General features: G+C 35.5%; 1 protein-coding gene across 3 annotated transcripts; it reads left to right on the top strand.

The window, feature by feature from the left end:
• The first annotated feature begins 1,899 nt into the window (after nt 1-1,899).
• On the top strand, nt 1,900-24,508 carry LOC123563042 (zinc finger protein 708-like). Of its 3 annotated transcripts, none has more exons than XM_045355604.2 (4): nt 1,900-1,939; nt 3,670-3,876; nt 4,973-5,120; nt 16,709-24,508. In XM_045355604.2, the coding sequence occupies exons 2-4, from the start codon at nt 3,709-3,711 to the stop codon at nt 18,907-18,909; spliced, it is 2,517 nt and encodes an 838-aa protein (XP_045211539.2). In that variant the 5' UTR covers nt 1,900-1,939; nt 3,670-3,708; the 3' UTR covers nt 18,910-24,508. The 3 variants fall into 3 exon arrangements, with proteins under 3 accessions (XP_045211539.2, XP_053384591.1, XP_045211538.2); XM_053528616.1 differs by lacking the exon at nt 16,709-24,508 and adding an exon at nt 6,098-12,875; XM_045355603.2 differs by lacking the exon at nt 1,900-1,939 and adding an exon at nt 1,946-2,047.
• Nucleotides 24,509-27,631: the final 3,123 nt, after the last annotated feature.

Genomic DNA, 27,631 nt, shown 5'->3' with positions numbered 1-27,631 from the left:
AAAGGATAATCGTTGTTGGGCCACTGTTGGCCCAACAATGATAAATAAGTATTGTAAATACAGCTGCTGGACCAACGTTGAACCAACTTTAAATTTCAGTCACAGATATCTCTGCATTGGCCCAACATATATTTTCAGGGAAAGACTTGTACAGAGAAAACATCGTTGGCCCAACGTTGGCCCATTAGAAGTAATAACATAATAATTGTATTTTTACAGGTCACTGTTTTATCACAAGCCCCTACAGGTATACACGTTGTGCAGGTGTAACATGCAGTATTTAATTAATAATTAAATACTTTTCAGCACCAATTCGTAATAAGTTAAATTTGGGCTAATTAAATTTAAAACTTATCTGTAGCCGTAATGATATTTTGAGCTATATCGAATCTATTACCTTGAAAATCAAATTTGTAAAAATATATTGAAAAAAAATGCATGTATTTTAGCAAAAATCTAATTCTATACAATCATAAAATGTTTACAATAAATCTGTTGAATATTCCAGAACATGAACTCTCGTTAACCCTAATTATGTAAGAAATCCCAGAAAAAGTGGTTAATTTCACTCTCTAAGCCAGATTTCTAGCTGCAGAGACATGTGAGGTAAAGGAAACTATTATACATGTGATAGATCTAGATTTACCAAAACCCGGTCTACTAGCTATATACTGTAAGTAGAAGTTTTTTTTAAATATTTCTTGATAAAGTTGTGGAATCTTATAGAGAATTTTTTTAATATATCCTGTATGCATGTAATATCTACATGACTTGGACATATGTTAAATATATTTATGTACAGCTAAATTCTGTAGATAAAATAACTCATATTATGGTTAAGTCTAAAATATTTTTCTCAGTTAAACACAGACAAAAATAATTTTCATATATTTTAGCAAGTTTATGTCCAGAGGCGTATTTCTTTAGTTATTGTTATCAATTTGACGTAGATAGTTTAAACAACATTATGATTTTTTACAGGGTGCTGTCCAAGAGAGTAATAATGGAGTGCCCAACACTGTGATGCATAGGGAAAAAAAGTAGAAAGCTGCAACTTCAGCGAGAAAAGAAAACAATGAAACAATGATATGTGAGTTAAAATACAAACAGTAATTTACTTTAATAGGATTTAATCAGTGATTGAAAAAAATATATAGGTAGATAAATTTATAAAAGGCTGGAATCAATATTTGACATGTTGAAGTGATGAACAATTCAGTTATTTTTCTTCAGGAAAATTGCAAACAAACTTTAAATGGATGTTAGATTTCTTTTTGTTAAATGTTAACAAATCACAACTATTTGAAAATAAAATATGTACTAAACTGTTAGTTTTAGTCTTCTCAATTTCGTAATTGTTGGGATAGCGTTGGCATCCATTTTTGGCCAATAAAAGAATGAGTTGGCCCAACGATGGGCCAACCATGATAGACGAAAAAATGCTGTTGGCCCAATGGAGGGCCAACGATAAGTGTACAATACCAGCTGTTGGCCCAATGGAGGGCCAACAATAAGTGTAGGATACCAGTCGTTGGGCCAACGATGTACCAACCGTTGGGCCAACGTTGCGCCAATTAGCAAACTGGCGTTGGGCCAACATTGGAAATCTTCGTTGGGCCAACGAAGAGTCTGCCGTTAGCCCAACGTTGGGCCAACGCATGTCTGCTATCTGGGTCTCTAACATCCTATAATGTAATAATATTTGTATCAATCATATTAACTATATGTGACCTTTGTGATAACAACCTGTGATATTTTGTGATTACTATGACATATATATTCACGAATAAATCTTATCTTGTCTTATTTTGAATACTCCGACCCGGCGAATGCGGCAACTACTGTCGAATTTCCTTTACGGGTAAAAGCATTCTTTTTGGTATTTCTTTAGGCGGAACGGTGGTATGTAACCTACAAAAGTAGTTCCGGTTGTATTGTGGTAAGGGGATAAGATCATTTTTGTGTATTTCATAAAGTTATCATAAAAACTTCAGATAACTAGAACGGAAGTGTATTGCTGTGTCATTCTTTCTATTAAACAATCATGGTACAGTTGCAATTTAAGCTTTGTGAACTTGAAGTTGATCAGTTGCAAGCTTGACCTGAAAGTGCAGTGACAGTGTGCAGTTTACTTTAAATACAGCAACAAAAGAAATGATTATATTCTAGTTTCTTATTGACAGTGTTTCCATCCACTTTAGATCAGTATTACATTTTGAAATGACAAGCAAATCACTTGTCACTTTGAATCCTTCTGTTCCTGTATCAGTAAAACTATCAGTTCTAAAATGACAGAGGCACAAAGATATAGGAAGGCACGAAGATTATAGGAATTGGGGATACCCGTTCAGCTTATCGTGATGCCATAATCTGGCTTATGATCCGATATTTTATAGTAGCCATTCCTCTAAGCGTTACCCGTAACTGCATTTTACTGTTAGGAAAAGTTTAAACGAAGCCATTAAAATACAAAAAAAAGTTGTAGAGTACTAATCTTTATTCTGTATGTATTTTATCTATCCAATCGTAAACGTTCATTTGCAACACGTGACCGTACAATATATTACCTTATTGGACGCACATGCTTACAAAAAAAAACTGTATTTTTTCCGAATTTGGACGGTTCAGAAAGTCCCATGTTAAACATACGACAAAGCCCGAAACGTGTGAAAATGTTCCAAATGTAAATCGGTTGAAGTAGTCACTCTATGTACAGAGTTAGATTATGCGTCTTGAAAATACAATATTCAGTAAACCATTTTTAACTAAGTTTTGTTTCAGTTATCATAAAATATTACAAAGCCCTCCTGTGCCAATTCCTCAATTTGAATGAGACTAATGCAATTATTTCCTGAATCCTTTATCTTTCCAGCTATGCAGTAAAAAAATTTATGCAAGGCTGATAAAGTTTTGCACAGAAGTTTTAAAGCTATAAAACTCTTAACATCCCATTAATATGCTTATCAGGTCATGATCAGACTAAAAGAGAACTTGATTAACCACAGTTTGCTACTAATTTCACTTTAAAGGTCACTGTGAGAACAGCAAAAAGACTTTTTTTGAATAACTTACCCGAGTTAACTATATTTTATAACTAATACAGGTTATAAAATGCTTGAAAAAGTAACTGAAATAGGTTACATAACTTAAAACAGTTACACCCCTGACTGATGACTGCAGCATTTTTTTTGTCAAAATATTCGGCGAAATTCGGCCCAATTTCCCCCTCAAAATAGTAATGTTTTTTCCCCTTCCCAATGCATAAAATTCCCCTACGAAAATACAAAAAAAAACCAATCAATTAAATCATAATTCACTAGTGTACTTTATTTATTTTCATATAGAAAACAGTTCACCGCGGTATCTCACATTTTGTTTACATCGACACCCGTTGGAGTAACTTCCCTGGACAATGTTAGTGACACCATTTTGATGTGTTGTCCGTGATGTTGCGGTTCTCAGGGTACGATAAAATAAATGCCGGTCAGTCAGACCGTATCCAGATAAAAAAACAGCGGACGACGTAAACAATTTTCAGTCATGGTCTGTCAGACCGATGTCTGTGCTGATGTAGATTTTATCACTGTCTTGAAGTTCATTGATCAAACAGTGTGGGAAAATAATCACAAATATAACATTAATTTACTTAAAATCCTTGTGTTATTACAGGTTAGCTGACTATAGTTTGGTGTAACCTTACCATACACGATGGAATCTGATGTGACCAAGAACCAGTTAACTTCCAATTTGTCAAACAACCCTGTACCTGTGAGTCTACATCCAGTGTCAGGTCAAGGACCTGTCCTGGACAATCATGCCTGGAAACCCATGGACACACAGGATTCTCAAGACACCATTAACCAAGTTCAGGAAATGGTATGTAACACTGATATACATGGAGGTATTTTGTATAGGTATTGCTCATGGCATGCAGGTTTTTTTTTGCTTCTGTAACAGAGGCCTGTTACAGGCCCCTTCCCCTCAGAAAATGTTCTTTTAAATCATGCAGTTTTCCCCAAAAATTGACTTTACATCAGGTTTTTTATTCCCCTTTGCCCAAATACCTAGCTGTTTTTTCCCAAATCACTGGCCTTGGCCTCTTCCCCTCTTGGTAAAAAAAAACCTGGCATGTAGCTGTAAAACTAATTTAGCTGTTAAATGCTTCTCCTGAAATTTTGTAATTGTAGTGTACAAATAAAAATGTGCCCAAAGGAACATTGAACTAGCTACAAAAAATGAAAAAAAATGAGTTGAATTTTCTATATCCAAAGAAAACGTCATCTTGTTCTGTTGTCTTTGTTGGTGCATCAAAATGGTCACAGGCAAGGGGGATAGTGCATGGGAGTTTCAAGAAATTTTATTGCCAAAGGATATAATTATATGTTTTAATAAGTATGCTAAGTGCGCTAATACAGTGAAATATTGATCAGTCACTTGAGGCTGTATTGTGATGAGCAAACATAGAAAGTATTCATGTAAAGTGGTCAGAGACCACATTAATTCATTAATTGCTTGAATGAGCACGGAGGCTTGAGCTACAGATGTTTGAGTGAGCAACGTTTCACTTGATAATTACATGTTGTTTTTTCAGTTAATTATCAAATTATTAAGAGTAAAAAGTATCTGGTATTTTGACAGTGAAAAGTATCAAAATATATTTTTCACTGGTAAGTAACTATGAAATAAGGGAATTTAGTCAAAACATGAAATAAAAAGAAAATGTGTTTGTTAAATACATGTAAGATAAAAATATTTTTCACTCATGGCTATGCCACTCATGAAAATATAGTATAATCTGGTGTCCACTCTTGAAAGATGTTTCAATCTTACACTGAAACAAATGAAATATTCTCTTATGTTTTGTCCCAAGTTAATAGAATACAAGATAGGTATATGTAAAAAGCTGTATACATGTATATAGCTACTTGTATGATATGTATGTAAAACAGATTTTTGTGGCTGTTCCTTTCAGCTTGAACAGATCAGCTCACGAGGGGTACAGTCTATGCTGGTTACTGTTGGTCCTTTTGGAGAAATTGGTATCCATGGATCACAGAAGGGTCAGCTCTTTCTGAAGGAGAACTCCGACATTGGAGACAGATTTGCAAAGATGTGTACAGGTAGATATTTTCTAAAAGAGGAGTTTTAAAGGGATAATATACATATACCAATGAGTCTCTGAAAGAACTTACTAGTTAAAAAAATAGGGAAATGCAGTCTGTTCCTGATAGCACAAACAGGCTGCTCTTTATATACTTTTTTGCTGGCCTAGAATTTGTATTTAAAGGCAAATAAATGGCTGCATTTTATGAAAGGTGATTTTAAGAAACTTAATTTTTAACATTAAGACTTAAATAAGTATTTGATCTTGTCAGCATTCTGCTTTTAAGGTAATGGACCAGTAATAACAGTCAGCAGTTAACATGAGATTACATATTCTCCTAATGCTATTTCGGCATTTCTGCCTGGTAGAGCTAATTTAGTTCATACAAGCAACCAGCCAAAGAATACTGGAATTGCATATATAAGGAGAATGCACAATATTTAGCAGTTGCTTAAATGTGATTGATCACTTTTAAGCTGTTACAGGCTTGTTTTAGATTCTATTACCATGAATCGTATAAAAGTAGAACATTGGTTTGATTACAGAAATGATAGGGCTCATATTCTCAAGTCACAAATTAGTATGTATCTATGCTTGAAATGGTACCTAAAAATCAAATGTATTTGTGCACTGTTGGAGAAATTTTGTAAAAGTCAGTATATTAATTATAAACCATTAGAAACCATTAGATTAATTATAGTACTCAAGTTTTTTAACTTCAGAGACAGTTAACCCTTATCATGCTGGACACGATTGAGTCTGACTTTGCTACCAGTGTAGATCATGATCAGCCTGCACATCTGTGCAGTCTGATCATGATCTGAACTGTTCGCCATTCAGTCAGTAACTTTTTGGTAAACACCACTTTTAAAAGTTAATGGTACTGTCCAAACTGAAAGATGGACAAGTTCATTCTAAAAATTTAGCAGGGTAAGGGTTAATGTTTGTTTGATGTGGCAGAGAACATGAGCTGTCTGTTATTTCTGCTTTCAGATCATGATGTTTGGGCTTTACTTGGTGCTCAGAAACGATTCATAGAAATTGGTCGATCAAATCAGAATAAAGGTGTATTCAATGAGAAGGGAGACTATCCTCTCGATTTTTCACATGAGAGAGGGAGTTACTTCCCTGCACAGGCAGGAACTAGTGAAAGAGTGACTGCACAGGATAATACATTCGTGCAAGGAATTTTGTCTCAGGGCGGAAACCAAAACAAGACTTACCAATCAAATACATTCCTACATGGAAATTTCAGCCAGTACGATGCAAGACCAAATTTTCATACCGGCTCATTTTTCCAAGGCGGATTTTCTCAAGGATTGCCATGTTCGGAGAGTTTTCCTCAGCCAAATTTTATGCAAGGTATTGATGCGACAGCAAACAATATGGGAAACCCGATGATAACAGTGCCTCAGACTAATATGTCTGTGTCACCCACAGGTGCGTCACATGACAAAAACAATGGCATCACGCAAAGTGAAGCTGATCTTATAAAAGAAATGTTAAATAGTACTCCAGTTCAGGAAGTAATAAACTCTTCAGGAAAATCTAGTAAGGAAAAACTAAAGAGTAAAGAAAAAAGTGAAAAAGAAAAAGAAGCATTGAAAAGAAAAAGGGAAAGAAGGCCAGAAACATGGCAAAGAAATGTGAAGAAAAAGTTAAAAACAGAAGGAAAGGCATATGTGAATGCAAAGGGTAAATTAGTTCCAGCAAAGTATATGCGAACAGTTGATTGTACAAAGTGTAAGCAAAGATGTACAGAGAAAATCTCAGAAGAAACACGAAAGAAAATATTTGAATGGTTTTGGAAGCTAGGATCTTACACAGCACAGAAGGAGTTTGTTGTGTCACGAGTCACGCAAGTGGCAACAAAAACTAGTAAACGGAGACACGTACACAGACTGTTTTCCTTTGAAATCAATGGTAAATACGAGTCTGTTTGTAAACCATTCTTTTCAAGAACGCTCGGTATCGGTGACAGTTACATATACAAAGCTTTTGAGCAGAAGGCTCGGGATTTGTTTGTTCAAGACGGGCGAGGAAAACATGCTCCTGTTAACAAAACATCGGAAGAACAAATCGACAGTGTACACAAACATTTAGATGCGTACTTAGCAGAATATCCCATTCACAGTCCGCTGCCAAAGAGCATTCATGCAGTGAAGTGGTATGATGAGTATTTAGCTAAGTGCAGCGAGGAAGACAAAAAACCAGTGTCAAAACACATTTATAGAAAGATATTTCAGGAGTATGTGAGAAAATATCCTACACCACCTGAGAAAAAGAAATCTGAGGATGGATCAGGAGAGTCGAGCAAAAATATACACAATGCAACAAATAATCTATCAAACTCATCATTTGATTCTTCATAAAGCATACTGCTGATAAGTCATTTAGAGTGTTTGGTTCATGTTGTTCTTGTTAGCTAACCTGAGCATGAAGTACTCATGTTGTGCTTTGGGATCCTTCGTTTCCCTTCGTCTGACTTTTAATGTCTCGATCAAGTTAGATTAATAGCCAAAACATACTACCTAGCTGGTCAAGAGTTTAAGATACTTGAAACTATAATGGGCCAGACTGTTGGTCTTGAATTATGTTTCTCTGATTAATAAAAAGAATCCAAGAACAAGGTATCTGCCAAAGAATCTGATGAGCAGATATAGAACCGTAATGTTTCTCTAGTTAGACAATATCAGGCCTGGGATTTTACTAGGCTGGACCTTATTTAACCCTTATCATGCAGGACACAATTGATTCTGCCTTTACGACCAGTGCAGATCATGATCAGCCTGCACATATGTGCAGTCTGATCATAATTGGCACAGTTTGCCATTCAGTCAGTATCTTTTTGGTAATCACCCCTTTTAACTGTCAATGGTACTGTCCAGATTTAAAGATGGACAAGTTCATTATAGAAATTTAGCAGGGTAAGGGTGAAGGCTTCTGACTGCAAATATTTGTCTACATAATTCAATCTAAAAAGAATGTTTTAGGCTTTAGAAAATGTTTTTTCAGGCTCATCATTTTAGATAGAATCCCAGGCCTGTTATTTCTGTATGTATACATGTCTGCAGTTTTTGTACCCGTATATTTCATAGATTGTTTCAGTAACATGATCATTGTTAAAAGTTGTGTACCATTTGCACATTTCTGATAAGCAATCCCAGATCATTTTTGTAATTGGTCAACTTGATTTAAAAAACAGTTCCATTTGACAGGGCTCATTTTGAGCTTTTCTGAAATATCTTTAAAAAATGGTTATGAATGTTTTAAATATCTTAAAAAACACACTTTTTTAGAATATTTTACTATATACTTAAATAGAAAGGTGTGGGAAGACAACACTTAAAATTTTGCTTATTCAACAAAGTTTGTGTAGTGAAAACACAGCCACTTTTTAGCTCACCTGAGCCAAAGGCTCATGGTGAGCTATTGTGACCGCTCAACATCCGTCGTGTGACGTGCGTCGTGTGTTGTCCGTCCGTCAACATTTTCTAAAAAAAGTCTTCTTCTTGAAAACCACTGGGCAGAATTACACCAAACTTCACAGGAATGATCCCCTTTCAAAATTGTTCAAAGAATTTCATTCCATGCAGAACTCTGGTTGCCATGGCAACCAAAAGGGAAAACTTTAAAAATCTTCTTGTCAAAAACCACAGGACCTAGGGCTTTGATATCTGGTGTGTAGCATCATCTCGTGGTCCTCTACCAAAATTGTTCAAATTATCCCCCTAGGGTCAAATATGGCCCGCTCCGGGGGTCACATGGTTTCTGTAGACTTTTATAGGGAAAACTTTGAAAATCTTCTTGTACAATACCACATGGCCTAGGGCTTTGATATTTGGTATGTAGCATCATCTTGAGGTCCTGTACCAAGATTATTCAAATTATTCCCCTAGGGTCAAATATGGCCCCGCCCGGGGGTCACATGGTTTATAAAGACTTATATAGGGAAAACTTTGAAAATCTTCTTGTACAAAACCACATGGCCTAGGGCTTTGATATTTGGTATGTAGCATCATCTAGTGGTCCTCTACCAAGATTGTTCAAATTATCCCCCTAGGGTCAAATATGGCCCCGCCCCGAGGTCCAAAGTTTTAAATAGACTTACATAGGAAAAAGAGTTTAAAAATCTTCTTGTCTGAAACCACAACACTTAGACCTTTGATATTTGTAATGTAGCATTGTCTCATGGTTCTCAACCAAAATTGTTTAAATTGCACCCCTGGGGTGAAAAGAGGCCCTGCCCTGGGGGTCCCAAGTTTTATATAGACTTATATAGGAAAAAGCTTTAAAAATTTTCTTGTCTGAAACCATACAACCTAGGCTTTTGATATTTGGTATGGTGCATTTTCTAGTAGTCCTCTACCAAAATTATTCAAATTATGCCCCTGGGGTTAAAAGAGGCCCCGCCCTGGGGTCACTTAGTTATTATGCGAGTTATATAGGAAAAAAAAAATACTTAAAAATCATCTGATCCTATTTCCAAGACTGTTTAATTATAATTACCTGATGACCCCAAGTAATATGATGTCACTTAAATGTGACCTTGACCTACTGACCTACTTTCTTGTTTTTTAAGATGCAGCCTTGAAATTTTGATGACATACACAGTTTTGTACACAAATTGTAAAACTGAATTTCATTGACCATGAATGTGACCTACTGACTTTTTTAATGTTTTATCATCATTTTGACATTAGAAACATGTAGATCATATTACTCAGGTGAGCGATCCAGGGTCATCATGACCCTCTTGTTATTATTTGAGATAATTCATGAATTTGGAGTAAAGAAAGTTTCATTAAGTACTGTCTGATTTGCAGAGTTTTGAATTTTTAAAGTGTATTGTATGTTCCATGGTAATATATATTAAATGATTTTTAATGGAAACATGAAAGTGAGGTAACATTGACTTAAGTACCATTTAATATTTTATGATTTAATGAAAAAGACATAGTTATACATGTGCAGCCGGTCTGTTAATGAAATGAGCCGCGCCATGAGAAAACCAACATAGTGCATTTGCGACCAGCATGGATCTTGCTGGTCACAAATGCACTATGTTGGTTTTCTCGTGGCCTGGCTCAAATATATTTTAGTTAAAAATTGTGAAATGTAATGTTCAGTGCTCTATATAATCTTCTGACCTTTGGGGTAATTACTCTTAGTTTTGAAAGGTGGGGGTATGTTGGAAAATACAGGCAAAGTTCGGGGGAGGTGGGGGTGAATAAGTTTTGCCCCACAGAAAATTATTTCCTTTCTAATCTACATCTAATCCCTATCATTGTCATTGGCTCTAGCAGTATGACTGTCAGTAGAAATTCATATAACGTCAAAACATCCAAGGACATCAAGTGAATTGTAAGGATAAGGAATGACATTATCCTTGTTGTCAGTGCTGAAATGTTTTCTGTTTTAAGTTGATTGAAAATAAAAAAAAATAGAGTAAAATGTGTTCATAGCTGTATAGAATCTAGCTGGGTAACAACAGAGAAAAGATTTAGTAATATGTTTTGAATTTCAATCAAACTGCAATACTTCAGTCTGTGCTTTTTTAACATTTGTAGTATCGAAACAGAGTCATATTTTACTATAAAGGTACTCTATTGCTTGCTACATTAATTTATGTAGATGCAGAATTCCTGAACATTAACAGAAAATGGAAATAGAAGAACAACAACTCTTTATGAGATATCATTATAACTTTTCGTATTACATTCATTAGTAAACTCCCTTGCCTACATAATTTTTTTTCAGTACAGTCTGCCTTGCAAAAAAAAAAAGAACATTTGAATAATGATTATTGTCAAAACATAAGGTATGTTTAGTTTATGTTGTATATAATTTATAGTTAACATATGATAGTACTCCATTTTAAGTTATGCATGGCAATGATAGTTTTATATTAAAAATACTATATTGCATTACAAATTGAATCTCCCATGATAAGTTGAATGGATCCTCATCTGTTTCTTTTGCAAATAGTCCATTATAATTATAAACATGCCAAACTGTGTTCCTATTTTTGGAATCGCTTTGTTTGTGGCATCTGGTACCTCACTGTCCCATCCCATCTAGGGAACCAGTGTCGATATCGTGTTGAAACTTACCGTGTTTGTAGGATCATAAGGCCTGCCCGCTTAGCTCAGTAGGTAGAGCGTTGGTCTACGGATCGCGGGGTCGTTAGTTCGATCCTCAGGCGAGCGTATGTTCTTAGTGACTATTTGATGAACAACATTGTTTCTGAAATCATTAGTCTTCCACCTCTGATTCATGTGGGGAAGTTGGCAGTTACTTGCGGAGAACAGGTTTGTACTGGTACAGAATCCAGGAACACTGGTTAGGTTAACTGCCCGCTGTTACATGACTGAAATACTGTTGAAAATGGCGTTAAACCCAAAACAAACAAACAAACAAAAAAGAATCATAAGACAAGTTCACATACCAGGTCCCAGAATGATTGACTTCTGTTTTGACTAACTCGAATCCTCTTTTTCACTTGGAAAATTTCCCCAAATTGACATTTCTTTCAATATTTTTGAAACCTATTTACGCATTTGATTGGAAATTCACACAAATGCTTGAGATGATAGTGTAAGTTCACACACCAAGTTCCATAACCCTGCTTTTTATTTTGACAGTATTATTCCCTGATTATTACCATTATAACCTTTTCAAAGAAAGCTTTTAATGGAGGTATGAAAGCTGTAGTTTTTAACTGGGTAGACTTGTCTTTGTTTTTCTTAACCAGTTATGCTTTATCTACTTTTCATAACATTCATCATTATGTTGATAATCAGTCCAATCCTAGAATGAATATTTTTACCAAAAAATTACTGTGGAATCATTTAATGTTTGTGGGGGACTAATTTTCGTGGTTGAGTCAATCTGCGAAATTTAGTCCCAACGAACAAGTAAAATTCCCACACATTTAAAATGATTTATGTTCAAAAGTTGATTGTATCATTGTTAGGCTATTGACCACCAACTTTTTTATGTCAGATCTTTATTAGCACAGTTACTTTACTGTAAAAGAAACTACCAATTTATAATATAATAATTTCTAAATTAATTATGTTAGATTTGTTTTGTAGAGTTTGTAAGGTGCCTACCTCGGTGAATTATGAAAAAGGAGAATGTTTCACTGCATGTCTTACATTTGGTGAAATAATTTATATTGTGGAGATATGATTTTTGTAGTTTTAGCAAATATTGCCATTTTTGTGATGTCTGTAATGAATTTGATGAATTTAAAATTTTAATAAAGCAACTGCAAATATTGGAATGTATTCGAGTATGTTGGGATTAAATTTCATGGATTGACCTGACCACAAAATTCTCGAAAATTATACCCTTACAAATATTAAGTATTTCACATTAGCTGTTTGCTTATAAATCAGAAACACACTTTCTCCATAAATGTCAACTGATCTATTTTCACATTTATTTGCATGCATTGATCAGTTTTCATTTACACACATTGTTATGTATGGTCCTTTATGTACACCATTGCACATTATCCATAACTTCCTGATTATGTCCCAAATAGTTGTCATATATCATGTATAGCAGGATAAGAACATAGTTCTTTTGTTGATCAAAGTCTTCTTACGGAATTAAAAAGTGTACCTATATCTGCATGTATTAATTTTTAAATAGCATAGTACTATTTTCAGTACTGTTGCAGACAGTTTTATTCTGTTTATGATAAGTTTGTTTTTGATAGTATGATATGAAAGTGAAGTATTAAAAAAAGTGTATATATAACTATGATAAATTGTTATTTTTACATACTCCCGTTATATAAAACCTCCATAAGAATGTGGCTCAGTTTGTTTGCTTGGCTGGCACTATTTGTGAAGTCAAGTCTTGCACTTACATTACATTGTGTAGGAAAGGTTGGTTCTACCCAGGTGCTGGTTGTGCCTGAAATAATACCAGGTCTTCCCCCACTATCAGAAGCTGAAAAGTCGACACATGACCTTTAAATGTCCGTGAACAAAATACAAAAAAAAATACAATAACGTTGAAAGAATATTCAAATATTCTTATTCAAATGTTTTCCTAGATTACTAGGTCAAATCGAATTGGAAGACAGTATTGCCGACTATGGAAGTGTTTACTGCTGCTTCTTTACCTAGCACTGAGTTTGAGGATGTCGGATAGCTAGAATTTGTGTGTTTGTTTGTTTTTTTGCGGCGGGGTGGGGGGGAGCTGGGGCTCTGGCCAAGTGGTTAAGGTGTCGCTGACTTCAAATCACTTGCCCCTCATCGATAGGGTTTCGAGTCTTACTCGGGGCGTTGAATTCTTCATGTGAGGAAGCCATCCTGGTGGCTTACAGAAGGCCGGTGGTTCTACCCAGGTGCCCGCTTCTTGTGATTAAATAACGTGCCTGGGGTCTTCCTCCACCATCAAAGCTGGAAAGTCGCCATATGACCTAAAATTGTGTTGGTGCGACGTTAAACCCAACAAAATAAATAAATCATTTGTTTTGGTTATATATTTGACAAATTGACACAATTTTGTTAGAAGGCAGGAAAGTCGTGACATAAACAAAATGTGCAGTACCATGAGAAAACCAACATAGTGCGTTTGCGACCAGCGTGGATCCAGACCAGACTGCGCATCCATGCTGTTCGCTTTCAAAGCCTGTTGCAATGAGAGAAGCCATAAGCGAACAGCATGGATCCTGACCGGACTGCGTGGATGCGTAGGCTGGTCTGGATCCATACGGGTCGAAACGCACTATGTTGGTTTTCTCATGGTGCGGCTCTAATATGCTTTTGAAAGTTCACTGTATATCTACCAAAATGCAGTATCTACATCCCTATATCCTTATAAATGATACAAATACAAAATGTATTTGTTTTTTGAATTAAAACAAAACATTCAGCTATATTTCCTGAGCTTTTGCACATGGGTAATGGTCTTAAAATGAATGAAATGATGTACTTCCGCCGTTCGATTTTGCGTGAGAAATTTGTTACATGTCACAGTAGTTTTAGAGTTATTAGATATTGCCAAAATATCGAGGGGCAGTTTGACGTTTCGCTTTTAGATGATTGTTCCATTTAGCCTGCTGGTGGCAAGTGATTTTGCCTTTGCGACCAGTGCAGGCTGATCATGGCGTGCACTGTTCGCTATTCTGTCAGTAAATTTTCAGTTAACACCCTTTGAATAATAAATGTTACTGTCAAAATTAAATGATGGACCAGTCCATTTTAGAAATATAGCAGTATAAAGGTTTAAAACACGCGAACATACATGTTTAGTGTCGACATCTGGTTGACTTTCGTATCATTTCTCTGTAATGGTACCATGTTGTCCCGGGCCAATTTGTGTATGAATAGGATTGAAACCACTGATCGTCAGAGGCGACTAATAGGGTCTGAACACCCGATTCTGCTGAATCTCTGATTCCAGCACGAATACAGTTTTTGATTTTGTACATCGTATTTTATTTCAGTGTAATTGAGATGTGATTTAGTCCTTTTTGGCACCATATAACGTGTACTGTGTCGATAGTCCGGAAACCCAAATTCAATAAAGTTTAATTAGGTTAAAATTCTCTGAAATGTACGGCAAAGTAACATAAAAGAAGTTTGACTGCTATTAAAGTGCAGTAGTTCTAGTATTCGTTTCCTTAACATTTGAATCGCGATTTTAAGATACGCGTAGTATTTCATTCAATTTTTAGCAAAATAACTTTAGATTTTGTCAGCACTTACTAGTATATATACATACGATAATGACTGAATCAGAAAATTGCTGACATTTTCAACACACTTGAATCATAAAGTTAAAGTCGCATAAAGTAAAGTATTAAAAAAGAACAAGCAGGCAGTCTAAACGTGTTTTTATATCAAGACCATCTGCTTAATTTCCTTTCTATGGCGATATATGTACGCCTCCAATCTTGTAAGAAGTGATTAAGACAGATTTATTAAGGGGAAAACTATAAATTTTTGAAATAATTTCCTGAACACAATTTTGCCTGCAAGAAAACCAGTTTACCGGTTATCAATGCTACTAAAACAGAAATATAGTCCGTATAGAATAGGGAAAATTGCTTTCAGTCATTTCTTGAAGATAATATTATATCCGCCGGGTAATCCTCGCCAAATTAAACCCTGAAATGACAGCCTTATGACCCACCGAGTTTGACTTATTGTCCCATTAACTCTTCTTCACTACTTTAGCATGTCATCAGATCTGTAGTATTGTCTTCAAGACGTGTCTAATTTAGTATTTAACTTGATAAAATGGCATGATGATGCATAGCGTCAGCGTGACATTTGAGCCGCGCCATGGGAAAACCAGCATAGTGCGTTTGCGATCAGTATGGATCCCAGACCAGCCTGCGCATCCGCGCAGTTTGGTCAGGACCCATGCTGTTCGCTAACGGACTCTCTGATTGCAGTAGGCTTTGAAAGCGAACAGCATGGATCCTGACCAGACTGCGCTGATGGGATTTTCTCATGGCGCGGCTCATTTTAAATTGAACAAGAATATATGCATGTACATACGGTATTTAGCGAACCTTTAAGGTTTAATATTAACTTGTAGTTTTTAAATTACATCTTCTTTTAAAAAAAATGAACATGGATTATGAATAACAAGCACGACAAGTGAAGATTTTAGCAAACCGTCTTATATCATGGGATCTGTGTTAAGAATCTTGCTTCATCAGTCCCAAACCATGAGGAGCTATTCGAAATGTATGGTTTTATGCCCCTGAAATACATGTATTTAATGGCTCTATATGTTTCCAGTTCGCTCGTTTCTGTCCATCCGAAACAGTTTGTGTTCCAGTCTTTTTATTCCAGTGAATTTAAACACAAATATTAAGCATGTTAATGTGTATCACGTGTAAGGTAAATTAAACATCCGAATACCATGATCAAGGAACGCAGCCGTCTCAAATCCTAACTCTTTAGAAGTGTACATGATTATTAATAAATAATTAAAACAAGTAAATCTTATACATGAACTAGTAGACATCGAGCCATGGGACCGTAATCTCTTTTGATAAAACGTTTTATTACCAAATACAATTAAGAAATTTTCATGACCCATAATCTTACTTAGTTTGTAAATATTATCGGAACCTCATAAAAGTAATGTTTTGGTACACCTTGTTGCAAAAGAGTTAGCTCTGTACCTTCAAGGTCATAGGCTAGGAACCTAGCCGTAAATTCCTTCTCAAAGGCAAAGATATGCCTTCTCGATTGCATTCGCCACTTACTTGTGGCATCTATAGTTGAATTTGAACAGTGGTGTAGAAGAACATAGAAGTGCCTTTATATTTAATATGAATATATAAATGAATAAAAGAAAGTATGTACCAACCATAGTAGTTTGCGTAGTGAAGTCAAAATTACTGAACGCATGAGTTACACCAATAATGCCAGTATTTATTATTAGTGGCATTAGATGAGTTCATAAACGAGTCAAAAGTTCTTGTGTTCGTCTAGATTGTAACAATCAGAACGACTTTGACACCAGTATCAAGGAATTTATTAAAACCGCATGTAGATTTTTTTTGTGAAATATCAGTATACTTACGAGAATATCTACTAAAATGATATCTTTTTTTTCCAGATATTATTGACATAGCCGGTACACAGAGGCTAGAAGACGTTGATGTTGGAAACGATGACGATAGTAACGACTACCTTCCTGAATATGATGAAGACACTGACACCGATGATTCGTTGCTCACCAAATGCGCAGTAGATACAGAAGAACCACCTACGCCTGTGGTTTTAGAAAAGTCAAAGTCTGCAACTGGAAGCAGTACAGACAACACAATGACAACGAGATCTAAGAAAAATTTTGAAAAGGTTTCTGAAAACAAGAAGAAGAAAGAGGTAGTAACTGTTAAGAAATCAGAAAGGTCGGAATCGCAGACAGATAGGTATCAAATAAAAGTAAATGTTAAGTCAGGCAGCACTGAAGTAAAAAGAGTAACAAAAAAGGAAGTAGAATCGCCTTTGAAAAAAACTAGGAACTCTGGAGTTTCTGGTGGAATAGATACAGATGAAGTCTATGAGGATACGTTTGAGAAAGGAAACAAAAAAGTTAATAATGGGAAGAAAAACATTCCAGTTCAGACTGTATCGAGAACATTTAACTGCAGGAGATGTAATGAACCATTTCCAACAACAGCTGCACATAACAAGCACCTGCGCTCAAAGGTGTGTTATATCAAAAACCATTATGATGAACCAATAGAAAATATCCTTTGTCAGCAGTGCAGTCTTAAATTTCCTCGGCAAGATTACCTGGAGGTTCACAGAGCTGTGCACGAGGAAACAGTACCGCGGAACTTCAATGTCAAGTTCAGTGACCTCTGCGCATTAATATGTGACATTGAAAAAAATGAAAACCAAACAAATTTAAAATGTAAAAGTTGCGGCCAGACATTTACAGAGAAGAGATTACTATTACATCATCTAATTATTATCCATGGTTTGACATACGAATGTCAGCTATGTGCGGAAATGTGCGAAACAAGACATAAATGTTGGTCTCATCAGCGTGCGCATGAAAACCAGACCATTAAAACAATGGACGAGTCTGTTTACCAATGCAAAATTTGCCTCAAAACTTTTATGACAAAACCAGACTTGGATAGGCATGACCTGAGTTTTCATCCAGGAAGCTCGGTTGTTTCGTTTCCGTGTGATCAGTGTAAAAAGATCTTTTCAAGTTCAGATTTTCTAACAAAGCACAAAGAAAGCACACATGCTAAGAAATTTGCTTGTGCGCACGAGGATTGTAATAAAGCATTTCCTACTGAAGATAAATTGGAGCAACACATGCTTGTCCACGGAGAAAGAAGTTTCATGTGTAGTATTTGTGGAAAGATTTGTACCAGCAAAGGGAATTTCCATATACATATGAGCGTGCATAACAGTGAACGTAACTTTGAATGTGATGTTTGTAAAAAGACGTTTAAAACAAAGGACGTATTAAATAAACACAAGAGAATCCATGGAAATACTCGTCAGTACTGTTGTGAAATATGCGGGTGGGGTTTTAATCAGTCGGGTAGCTTGCGTAAACACATGGACAGTCATCTCAATATAAAACGACACCAGTGTGATATATGTCTAAAGAAATTTTCTAATAAGGCTTCGTTAACTAACCACAAATTGCAAAGTAACCATTTTGTTGCTGGAGACAATAAGGACACGGAAAATGTAATGAAAGCAAAGAAGTGTGAGTACTGCGACAAACTTTTTCCTCCTAATTCATTGTATATGTACAAACGGCACGTGATTATTCACACGGGTGTTAAGCCGTACACGTGCGATTATTGTGGAAAATCTTTTAGTGATAGAAGCAATTTAAAATACCACAGGCTTATACATTTGGAAAACAAACCATTCTCATGCAAAATGTGCGGGCGTGGCTTTGTGCAAAAACGAGGATTGAGAAAGCACTTAGAGAGTTCCAACTCGTGTACAATATCAAATAATAGAGGGGCTGTGAAACAGGTACACATCGAAGAAACAGAGATGGAAGAACCAATGTCCGCTTTCCATACACCACAAACAGCCTCTCCAAATTCCATTGCTTCCGAAATGGTTGCTGTGCCAGCACCTTGTGAACAAAGCCTGCAAGGACAAGTTGCTATGCATTTCCAAGAAGGTTACACAGGTGACGCAATACAGACGGCAATGGCTATAGCTGGTGCTGGTGAACAGGACACAGAAATTCCTAGGAATGTAATGGATCTGTCAAGCAACTCTGGTACCGTGGATGCTGCATGGATGTATGTTAAACAATGGAAGTAAACTTGCTTGTTACGACAGGTTTAATAGTTCAAACAGTTTTGTCACATGATGCTGATGTTAATCTAAGCTTTAAGTGCTATGAATTACATTTTTCTAATTCAATTTTGTATGAAGTGTATTTACCTAGTAACTTTGTATAAGTGCACCCTTTCTAATGGGTGGAAATTATGAATTAATTTTTGAGGATTTTCTGTTATTTTTGCACATGGTGTTTTGTTGATACAGTACCTGTTGTAAGTACCTGCTGTATTAGGTGTCTGGGTTGTTTTCAAGCAAATAGTTAGATAAGATGAATGTTACAATAAATTGGACATGTTACTTAACATGTATGAAACTAAAATTGTGCAACAAGTTACCTAAAATTATGTAACGTTGGCAGATTCGTTAAAGAAATTTGATTTTTAATTTTTGTTGTATTGGAAGAAATTGTCGTTTTGTCTGAAGTAAATGTTAATGTTACTGACACATCGGTCAGTTTTGCAAAAATATAGCTGTTCTGAAGAGTTGGAATGCCAATAGTAAAGATTGGGTGAATAAATCACAAACGTATCTATGTCAATGCCGTTTTAGTACATGTACGAGTCTTGCAGTCAATAACCTCAAAACCCTTTAGTGGATGGTTTATTTTCTTTGACAATAATTTCTTCAATATATGTCTTTGATGATATATTTTCATTAGCACTGCAGTATGTAACAGTATGTAAGCAAAAATAATACTTCATGTAGCACTTGTACACATAGATTATATGGGAGATTATAATAACCGGTTATACAATTGTCTTTTCTTGATAGACGGTCTTAAAAATGAATGAATGCACCATGCTCTTGAATGTGAAATAAGAATTAGATAAGACGAAATGTAACGGCATAATTATTGGGATAGTGGTAAAAATGAATGCCAATTTTAAGTACGAGTGAAAATTATATATACTAGTAGTGCATAATAAATAAATAGTTATTGGTAAAAATTCATTTTAAGGTTACTACTATTACTAGTAAATTTAGTTTGAATTTTTAAAAGATTTTCTATTTTTTAGTTCATTTAACCCCTCAGATACAAAGTATATGACGCTATTTTGGACTTAACTGTTGGGAAGACATTCATAAAAATACAGGCCTGGGATTTTTCTAGACTGGTCCTGATTTCAGGCTTTAGACTGTCAGAACTTCCTTATATAACTCTATTGAAAAAGGAGATTTCAGACCTGAGAATGCAAATTTTCAGGCTTTTGGTACTTTACTGAATCCCAGGCCTGGTATTAATATCAACAAGACGACGTGCAGAACGCACAAGCCATGTCGCTAGGTCCAAGATGAAGGTCACATTTGGAAGTCAAATAGCTTACATATGTGTCTGCTCCGTATATTCTTAACTGTTAGGAAGATTTCCAAGTATCTACCTAATAAAGACGACGTGAAGTCACTAGGTTCAAGATCAAACTCATGGAAGTTAAAAGGTCAAATAGCTCCATACTGTCTAAACCTTGTGGAAGATTTCCATATAATAACCATCAAATATCGAATCCATCAAGAAGACACGCAAAAACCTAGGTCATTAGGTCTAAGGTCAATGTCACTGAGGTCGAAGATCAAATAGTTCAGAACCACTCCACATCTTAACCACTTGAAGAATTTCATAAAACTGGTATCAGTCGTTAACTTCATCAAGACGACTTGCATAGTCCAGGTCATAAGGTTTGAGAGGTCACAAATGATAGTCTTTAGTGATAGCTTTTCTATTGTTTTAATCTATTTTGTTTAAAATTACGAGTCACTGGTCTGTGGGAATTGCAAAAGATTATTGATTTCTGAACACTTATATTTAACAATATTATGTTCTCATCTTTGAAAAAGTTTATGTTTTCGTATTTTCATATTGTTTCGATATTGGTTTTACGGTCTTTCTTTTTTTTAAGTCTTGATGTTATTAAGTTTATCCGGAGATTATAGTCTTATGATTTTTCGAAGTGAAAGTGGTGATGCGTGCTATTTTACTAGATTTAAATCAACGAAAGACATAACTGTTAAACTAACCAAGATTGTTTTACTGGATTGGTTGAAGGCGGCCAATCCATATCCTCCCGGTTGGGTGATACGTAACATATAACAGTGTTTAACTGAAAAATAGATATGTTGGTCTATAATAATATGAATTGTTTGTTGCAGGGTGCATCGGAATGTCCGAGTAAAGAATTAAAATGCATAAAGATATTCAAATGCTTTGTTGATGATTCAAAATGAGGAATGAAAATATTAGGGAAAGAGGTTATTGTTTCTTTTTTCATTAATTTCGTATTATATCGCTGTTATTTCAGATGTACTTCAAGGTTATTACTACTTCATGGATTAAAATAAATTTATAGGAACCCAAAACAGTCGAACATTTCTTGTATTTATCCTTCTTTTTCCAGACTGGCTTTGTTATGTATTATGTATAATTTGTTGTATCCGTTTTTTAGCTCACCTGTCACAAAGTGACAATGAGAGCTTTTGTGATCGCGCGGCGTCCGTCGTCCGTCCGTTCGTGCGTCCGTGCGTCCATCCGTCCGTCCGTAAACTTTTGCTTGTGGCCACTCTAGAGGTCACATTTTATGTGTGATCTTTATGAAATTTGGTCAAAATGTTCATCTTGATGATATCTAGGTCAAGTTCGAAACTGGGTCACGTGCCGTCAAAAACTAGGTCAGTAGGTCTAAAAATAGAAAAACCTTGTGACCTCTCTACAGGCAATGTATTTCACAAGATCTTCATGAAAATTGGTCAGAATGTTCACCTTGATGATATCTAGGTCAAGTTCGAAACTGGGTCACGTGCCATCAAAAACTTGATCAGTAGGTCTAAAAATAGAAAAACCTTGTGACCTCTCTAGAGGCCATATATTTCAAAAGATCTTCATGAAAATTGGTCAGAACGTTCAGCTTGATGATGTCTAGGTCAAGTTCGAAACTGGGTCACGTACCGTCAAAAACTAGGTCAGTAGGTCAAATAACAGAAAAACCTTGTTACCTCTCTAAAGGCCATATTTTTCATGGAATCTGTATGAAAGTTGGTCTGAATGTTCATCTTGATGAAATCTAGGTCAAGTTCGAAACTGGGTCACGTGCTGCCAAAAACTAGGTCCGTAGGTCTAAAAATAGAAAAACCTTGTGACCTCTCTAGAGGCCATATATTTCATGAGATCTTCATGAAAATTGGTCAGAATGTTCACCTTGATGATATCTAGGTCAGGTTCGAAATTGGGTCACGTGCCTTCAAAAACTAGGTCAGTAGGTCAAATAATAGAAAAACCTTGTGACCTGTCTAGAGGCCATATTTTTCATGGGATCTGTATGAAAGTTGGTCTGAATGTTCATCTTGATGATATCTAGGTCAAGATCGAAAATGGGTCACGTGCCGTCAAAAACTAGGTCAGTAGGTCAAATAATAGAAAAACCTTGTTACCTCTCTAAAGGCCATATTTTTCATGGGATCTGTATGAAATTTGGTATGAATGTTCATCTTGATGACATCTAGGTCAGGTTTGAAACAGGGCCATGTGCGGTCAAAAACTAGGTCAGTAGGTCTAAAAATAGAAAAACCTTGTGACCTCTCTAAAGGCCATACTTGTGAATGCATCTCCATAAAAATTGGTCAGAATGTTCATCTTGATGATACCTAGGTCAAGTTCGAAAGTGGGTCACGTGCCATCAAAAGGTAGGTCAGTAGGTCAAATAATGAAAAAACGTTGTGACCTCTCTGGAGGCCATATTTTTCATGGGATCTGTATGAAAGTTGGTCTGAATGTTTATCTTGATGACATATAGATCAAGTTTGAAACTGGGTCAACTGCGATCAAAAACTAGGTCAGTAGGTCTTGAAATAGAAAAACCTTGTGACCTCTCTAGAGGCCATACCCTTGAATGGATCTTCATGAAAATTGGTCAGAATGTTCACCTTGATGATATCTAGGTCAGGTTTGAAACTGGGTCACGTGCCTTAAAAAACTAGGTCAGTAGGTCAAATAATATAAAAACCTTGTGACCTCTCTAAAGGCCATACTTTTCATGGGATCTGTATGAAAGTTGGTCTGAATGTTCATCTTGATGATATCTAGGTCAGGTTTGAAACTGGGTCAACTGCGGTCAAAAACTAGGTCAGTAGGTCTAAAATTATTTAAATCTTGTGACCTCTCTAGAGGCCATATTTTTCAATGGATCTTCATGAAAATTGACCTGAATGTTCACCTTGATGATATCTAAATCAGTTTTGAAACTGGGTCACGTACGGTCAAAAACTAGGCCAGTAGGTATAAAAATAGAAAAACCTTGTGACCTCTCTAGAGGCCATATTTTTCATGAGATCTTCATGAAAATTAGTGAGAATGTTCCCCTTGATGATATCTAGGTAAAGTTCAAAACAGGGTCACGTACCTTCGAAAACTAGGTCAATAGGTCAGATAATAGAAAAACCTTGTGACCTCTCCAGAGACCATATTTTTCAATGGATCTTCATGAAAATTGGTCAGAATTGTTATCTTGATAATATCTAGGTCAAGTTCAAAACTGGGTCACATGAGCTCAAAAACTAGGTCACTATGTCATATAATAGAAAAAACGACGTCATACTCAAAACTGGGTCATGTGGGAAGAGGTGAGCGATTCAGGACCATCATGGTCCTCTTGTTGTTTTGTTTTGTTGGGTTTAACGTCGCACCGATACAATTTTAGGTCATTTGGTGACTTTCCAGCTTTAATGATGGAGGAAGACCCCAGGTGTCCCACCATGCATTATTTCATCACGTGTGGGCACCAGGGTAGAACAACCGACTTTGTTGTAACTGTAGACAAGTGATCAAGGTCGCTGATTTCGAATTATTTGCCCACACAGGTGTTTGTTTGAAACCTCGCTTGGGGTGAAGATTTGTTTTCATGTAAGGAAGCCATCCAAGTTTCTTATACAGAGGCCCACCCGTGCCTGAACCGAGGACCCGCTAGGCAGCTGGAATCCTCCTTCACCATCAAATACTGGTGACGCCATATAACCTAAAATTGTGTCGTTGTGACTAAAAACTATACACTTATCAGAATAAGATTTTTTGCCCAGGGTCTTCTGTTACTGTGACAAATTGATTGGGTTGCCTTAATGTTTATTACTCACAGTAATACAGGTCCACTCCATGCAGCATCGTCATTTCGTTTATAGATTAGTGTGTCAAAGAAGAGTTTCTACTTATTAACAAAATGCTGTCAGTGGCCATCATGCAATCCTATAAATGTCACTTCTCAATGTCAAATAAACACTTACCAACCCTTAAATAAGACGTAACTAACGAGTCCTTGTCACCTCACAAAGTTCATGACGTGTTGTTGTTTAGGTTTTCGTAGGGCCTGCAGTCAAATACATTTTATTTATCTTTGTTTGACCCAGTTTAGTGAAAGAATTAATATATATCTAGACAGACGAGTATTATACCTTATTTATACAGCAGTATAATAATGCCTAACAATGTAATATGCAAACAATAAAAATACAAATCTAAAACAACTGCTATATTAATTATATAAAATAAAAAAATAACGAGACATTTTTCATTTTGCTTGTCTTTAATATCTGTTTATCATTCACTAATAAAATTAGCACATTCAAAAACAATTTAAAGGGGTAGTGGAAGAATTTTAAAATCGGCTAAAAAAGAGAAAGTTATAAATATTTCAATTTTTGATAAGTTGACAACCCATTCTGTTCCTCATTTGTTTATACTTAATTCTATACATTTAAAACCAAAGACATGAATTTGCAAGAGAACGAGGAAGCCATCCAACTGTCTTACGGAAGTTCGATGGTTCTACCCGGATGTCCACTCGTTCCTGAAAAAAATGCGCATATAAACAGTGACATGCAATGTCAGAAAGGTCATATTGAAGGTTATTTCATGGAAGTAATTTGGACAAATTCTTTTCATTCAAATCATTTAGGTCGCGGTAAAGTTAGTCTACCATGCACCGTCCCCCAGATCCCTACATCAACTCCACACCCTGACAAGTTTTTCATATGTTTCAAAGTATTGTGCAGAACAAAACTGTTTGAAAATTAAAAGAAAAGTTCCCATGAATAAAACATAGTAACTATTCATTTCCATATTGACGATAACCCTTCTTATATTGTTCATTTTTGTGGATAAAACGATAAAAAACGGTACCAACATTGTGCTTAATTACTGCCTTTTATTAGAAGAATTTAGAAGATTTTTTATGTTAATAAAGTAATTTACATATTTATGAATGTTTATGAGAATGTTACAAAATGGCAAAATAACACTAACTTAGTTTGAAATTAAACTTTATGTACCAGGTCTTAAGTCCCTCGGTATTTTCGTTGCTCTGGAGGTAAAATATTTACCCCGAATTAGGTATTTGAGCTTATTTGCATAAATGAAGCGTGCCCTTTAAAGCATAATTATTTCAAGAAATTTAGGAATTACATACAGATATAACCTCTTTTGATAGTTGATACGGAATTGCATTGTCAAGGAAAGAAACCACTACCAAATTTTACTGAAATCAAGCAGACTAATAATTCTCAATTCTCATTTGTTTCAGTAAGAAAACGAAGTGCATAACACTTACTTATACAGTCAAATATTTAGTAGATAATATTTTCTAAAAGAGGCCTTCTTGAGGAATAACTGGGCCCGGAAAGGTAACAAGCTGTGTCATACCAAAATGTTCAGGGTACCTTGTAATTTTTCAGAAGCCCGGCAGGTTTTTTTTAGATTTTGGTGCGGGCCGAGAAATCCAAGATGGACGCCGTTTATCAAACATTATCGTCATCAAGTCATTCGTGTATTGCGTAAGTCATCAAAATCATGTACTTGTAGAGTCCTGCGCTTGTCTACACATGATGGAAATTTTACTTTTATTATAAAAAGGATTCACTCATGCTTTTCTGGGTTTTGTAGAATGTATTACATTTGCAAAATTACGTAAATATTGTATAAAGCACTTTATCAAATTTACACGTTATTATGGAAGTGATATGCGTGCTTAAAACCTAATAAATACAGAACTTCCAAAACAATCGTAGTCAAAATTATGGCCACCATGTAGAAAATGAATGATCGCTTGAATATGACTGTTCAGAAAAAATGAAGATATTGTCCTGGTAACACACAAACTGGTTTAAGTTTTCTTGACCACAAACACGTTTTCTATCTTCTTAAAATGATATTTTTCACTGACCAATGTATTTTGTTAGGACCTAGGGGCTGTTCACAAAACTTCGTAAATTCATCCTAAGTATGGACTATTAAAACACGTTTATTTTGTATGATATAACTTGTATTGTTTAAAAAGGTACTGTAAATTCAGTTTTAGGAAAACTACCTTCAGATTCTAAATAAAGCCGAATATTTAAAATGATGTTCGTGAAACGTTCTAACTTTGTCCAAAGTAGGCTTCGTGAAAATGGCCCAGGTGTGCATCATTCCGATATAATATGCTTCCTGCATTTTAATATTTTATTTTTAAAATATAAGAATTAAGGACAGATAATTCTTGTCAAATAATGGTCATTTTAGAATGATTTACTGTTTCCGTGAACGGACCTGTATAGATGTACGGAATTTCGGTCATCTTTCAATAGAAAAATGTAATTTAACAACCGTCTATGTGAATCGGAGTTTGTCGAAATGTAAGTTATGTTAAAATGATTTCTTTTGACCAGTCAAAGGGGTAAGTTCACTAATGGTCAAAATTTGCCCAATCTCAGAAACAGATAAATTACACACATCTGATAGAGCAATATATATTCTGTTCAAATACCTGACTCATTTCCAGCTGAAGGACATCATAATGGTTGCTATGGCAACAATGCTAACTACCTTAAAATCCGTTTTTACTGCAAAATTGGCATTTAATAATGTGTTACTAAACAACAAACACTGCTGTTATAAACATTAACAACACAACACTGATGAATTGCAAGTCGCTTCGATTTCCATCCTATCTTAGGTTATGTTGCTATGGTAACCATGCATATTTGAGACAAAACATTGTTTCAGTTCTCATTATTACAACAGTAGATGCCCTGTACAAAATTAAGCAGACTATAACTTGTCATGAAATAATTATCAGAATGATTTGTAAAATAGCAGACAGTCAAATAATTTGATACTGTCATGGTAACAACAATGTCAGTATCATTGAATATTTCACTTAGAGCTAAATTACCCTTTTTCTCGATCCTAGGACCTTCAGTACGTGAAGCGATCGCCCTACCACTGAGTCACGTGGACTACCAACAGTTACACGTGTAAAACTAATATATATTTCTAATTGGCTCTACCTATAGCAGTCGTCTGTCATTTCCGGCGGAAAAACAATTTGTGTGAGTTTTTATATGGTGTTCGTTATTGGGGTATACATTTTATGACATAATATTTTATTCTTATTTACATTTTAAATGAAATTAGGGCGACTCCAGAATTAACTGTATGGGTGTGCCGGACGGCAATTGAATTGACGGGTGGTGGGGTCCACTGTAAAATCATAGTTACGGGTGTTGGGTTGATTGTAAAAATATAATAAATATGGGTGGGCGGGTGTTTGATCACCTCTCTTAATAACTTAGAATATTTTCCTTTCTTTTTAACTAGAAGTCGCTACTTTACACGGATCGCAATTTTTACAGCACTAAATTAAATAAATGTAAAAAATATTATCATTTTTATTTCTGTTCATTAAAT

The sequence above is a fragment of the Mercenaria mercenaria genome, chromosome 2, assembly GCF_021730395.1.
Source record: "Mercenaria mercenaria strain notata chromosome 2, MADL_Memer_1, whole genome shotgun sequence".
In the NCBI taxonomy this organism is placed as follows: Eukaryota; Metazoa; Mollusca; class Bivalvia; order Venerida; family Veneridae; genus Mercenaria; species Mercenaria mercenaria.
This window is presented reverse-complemented; position numbering and strand designations above follow the sequence as displayed.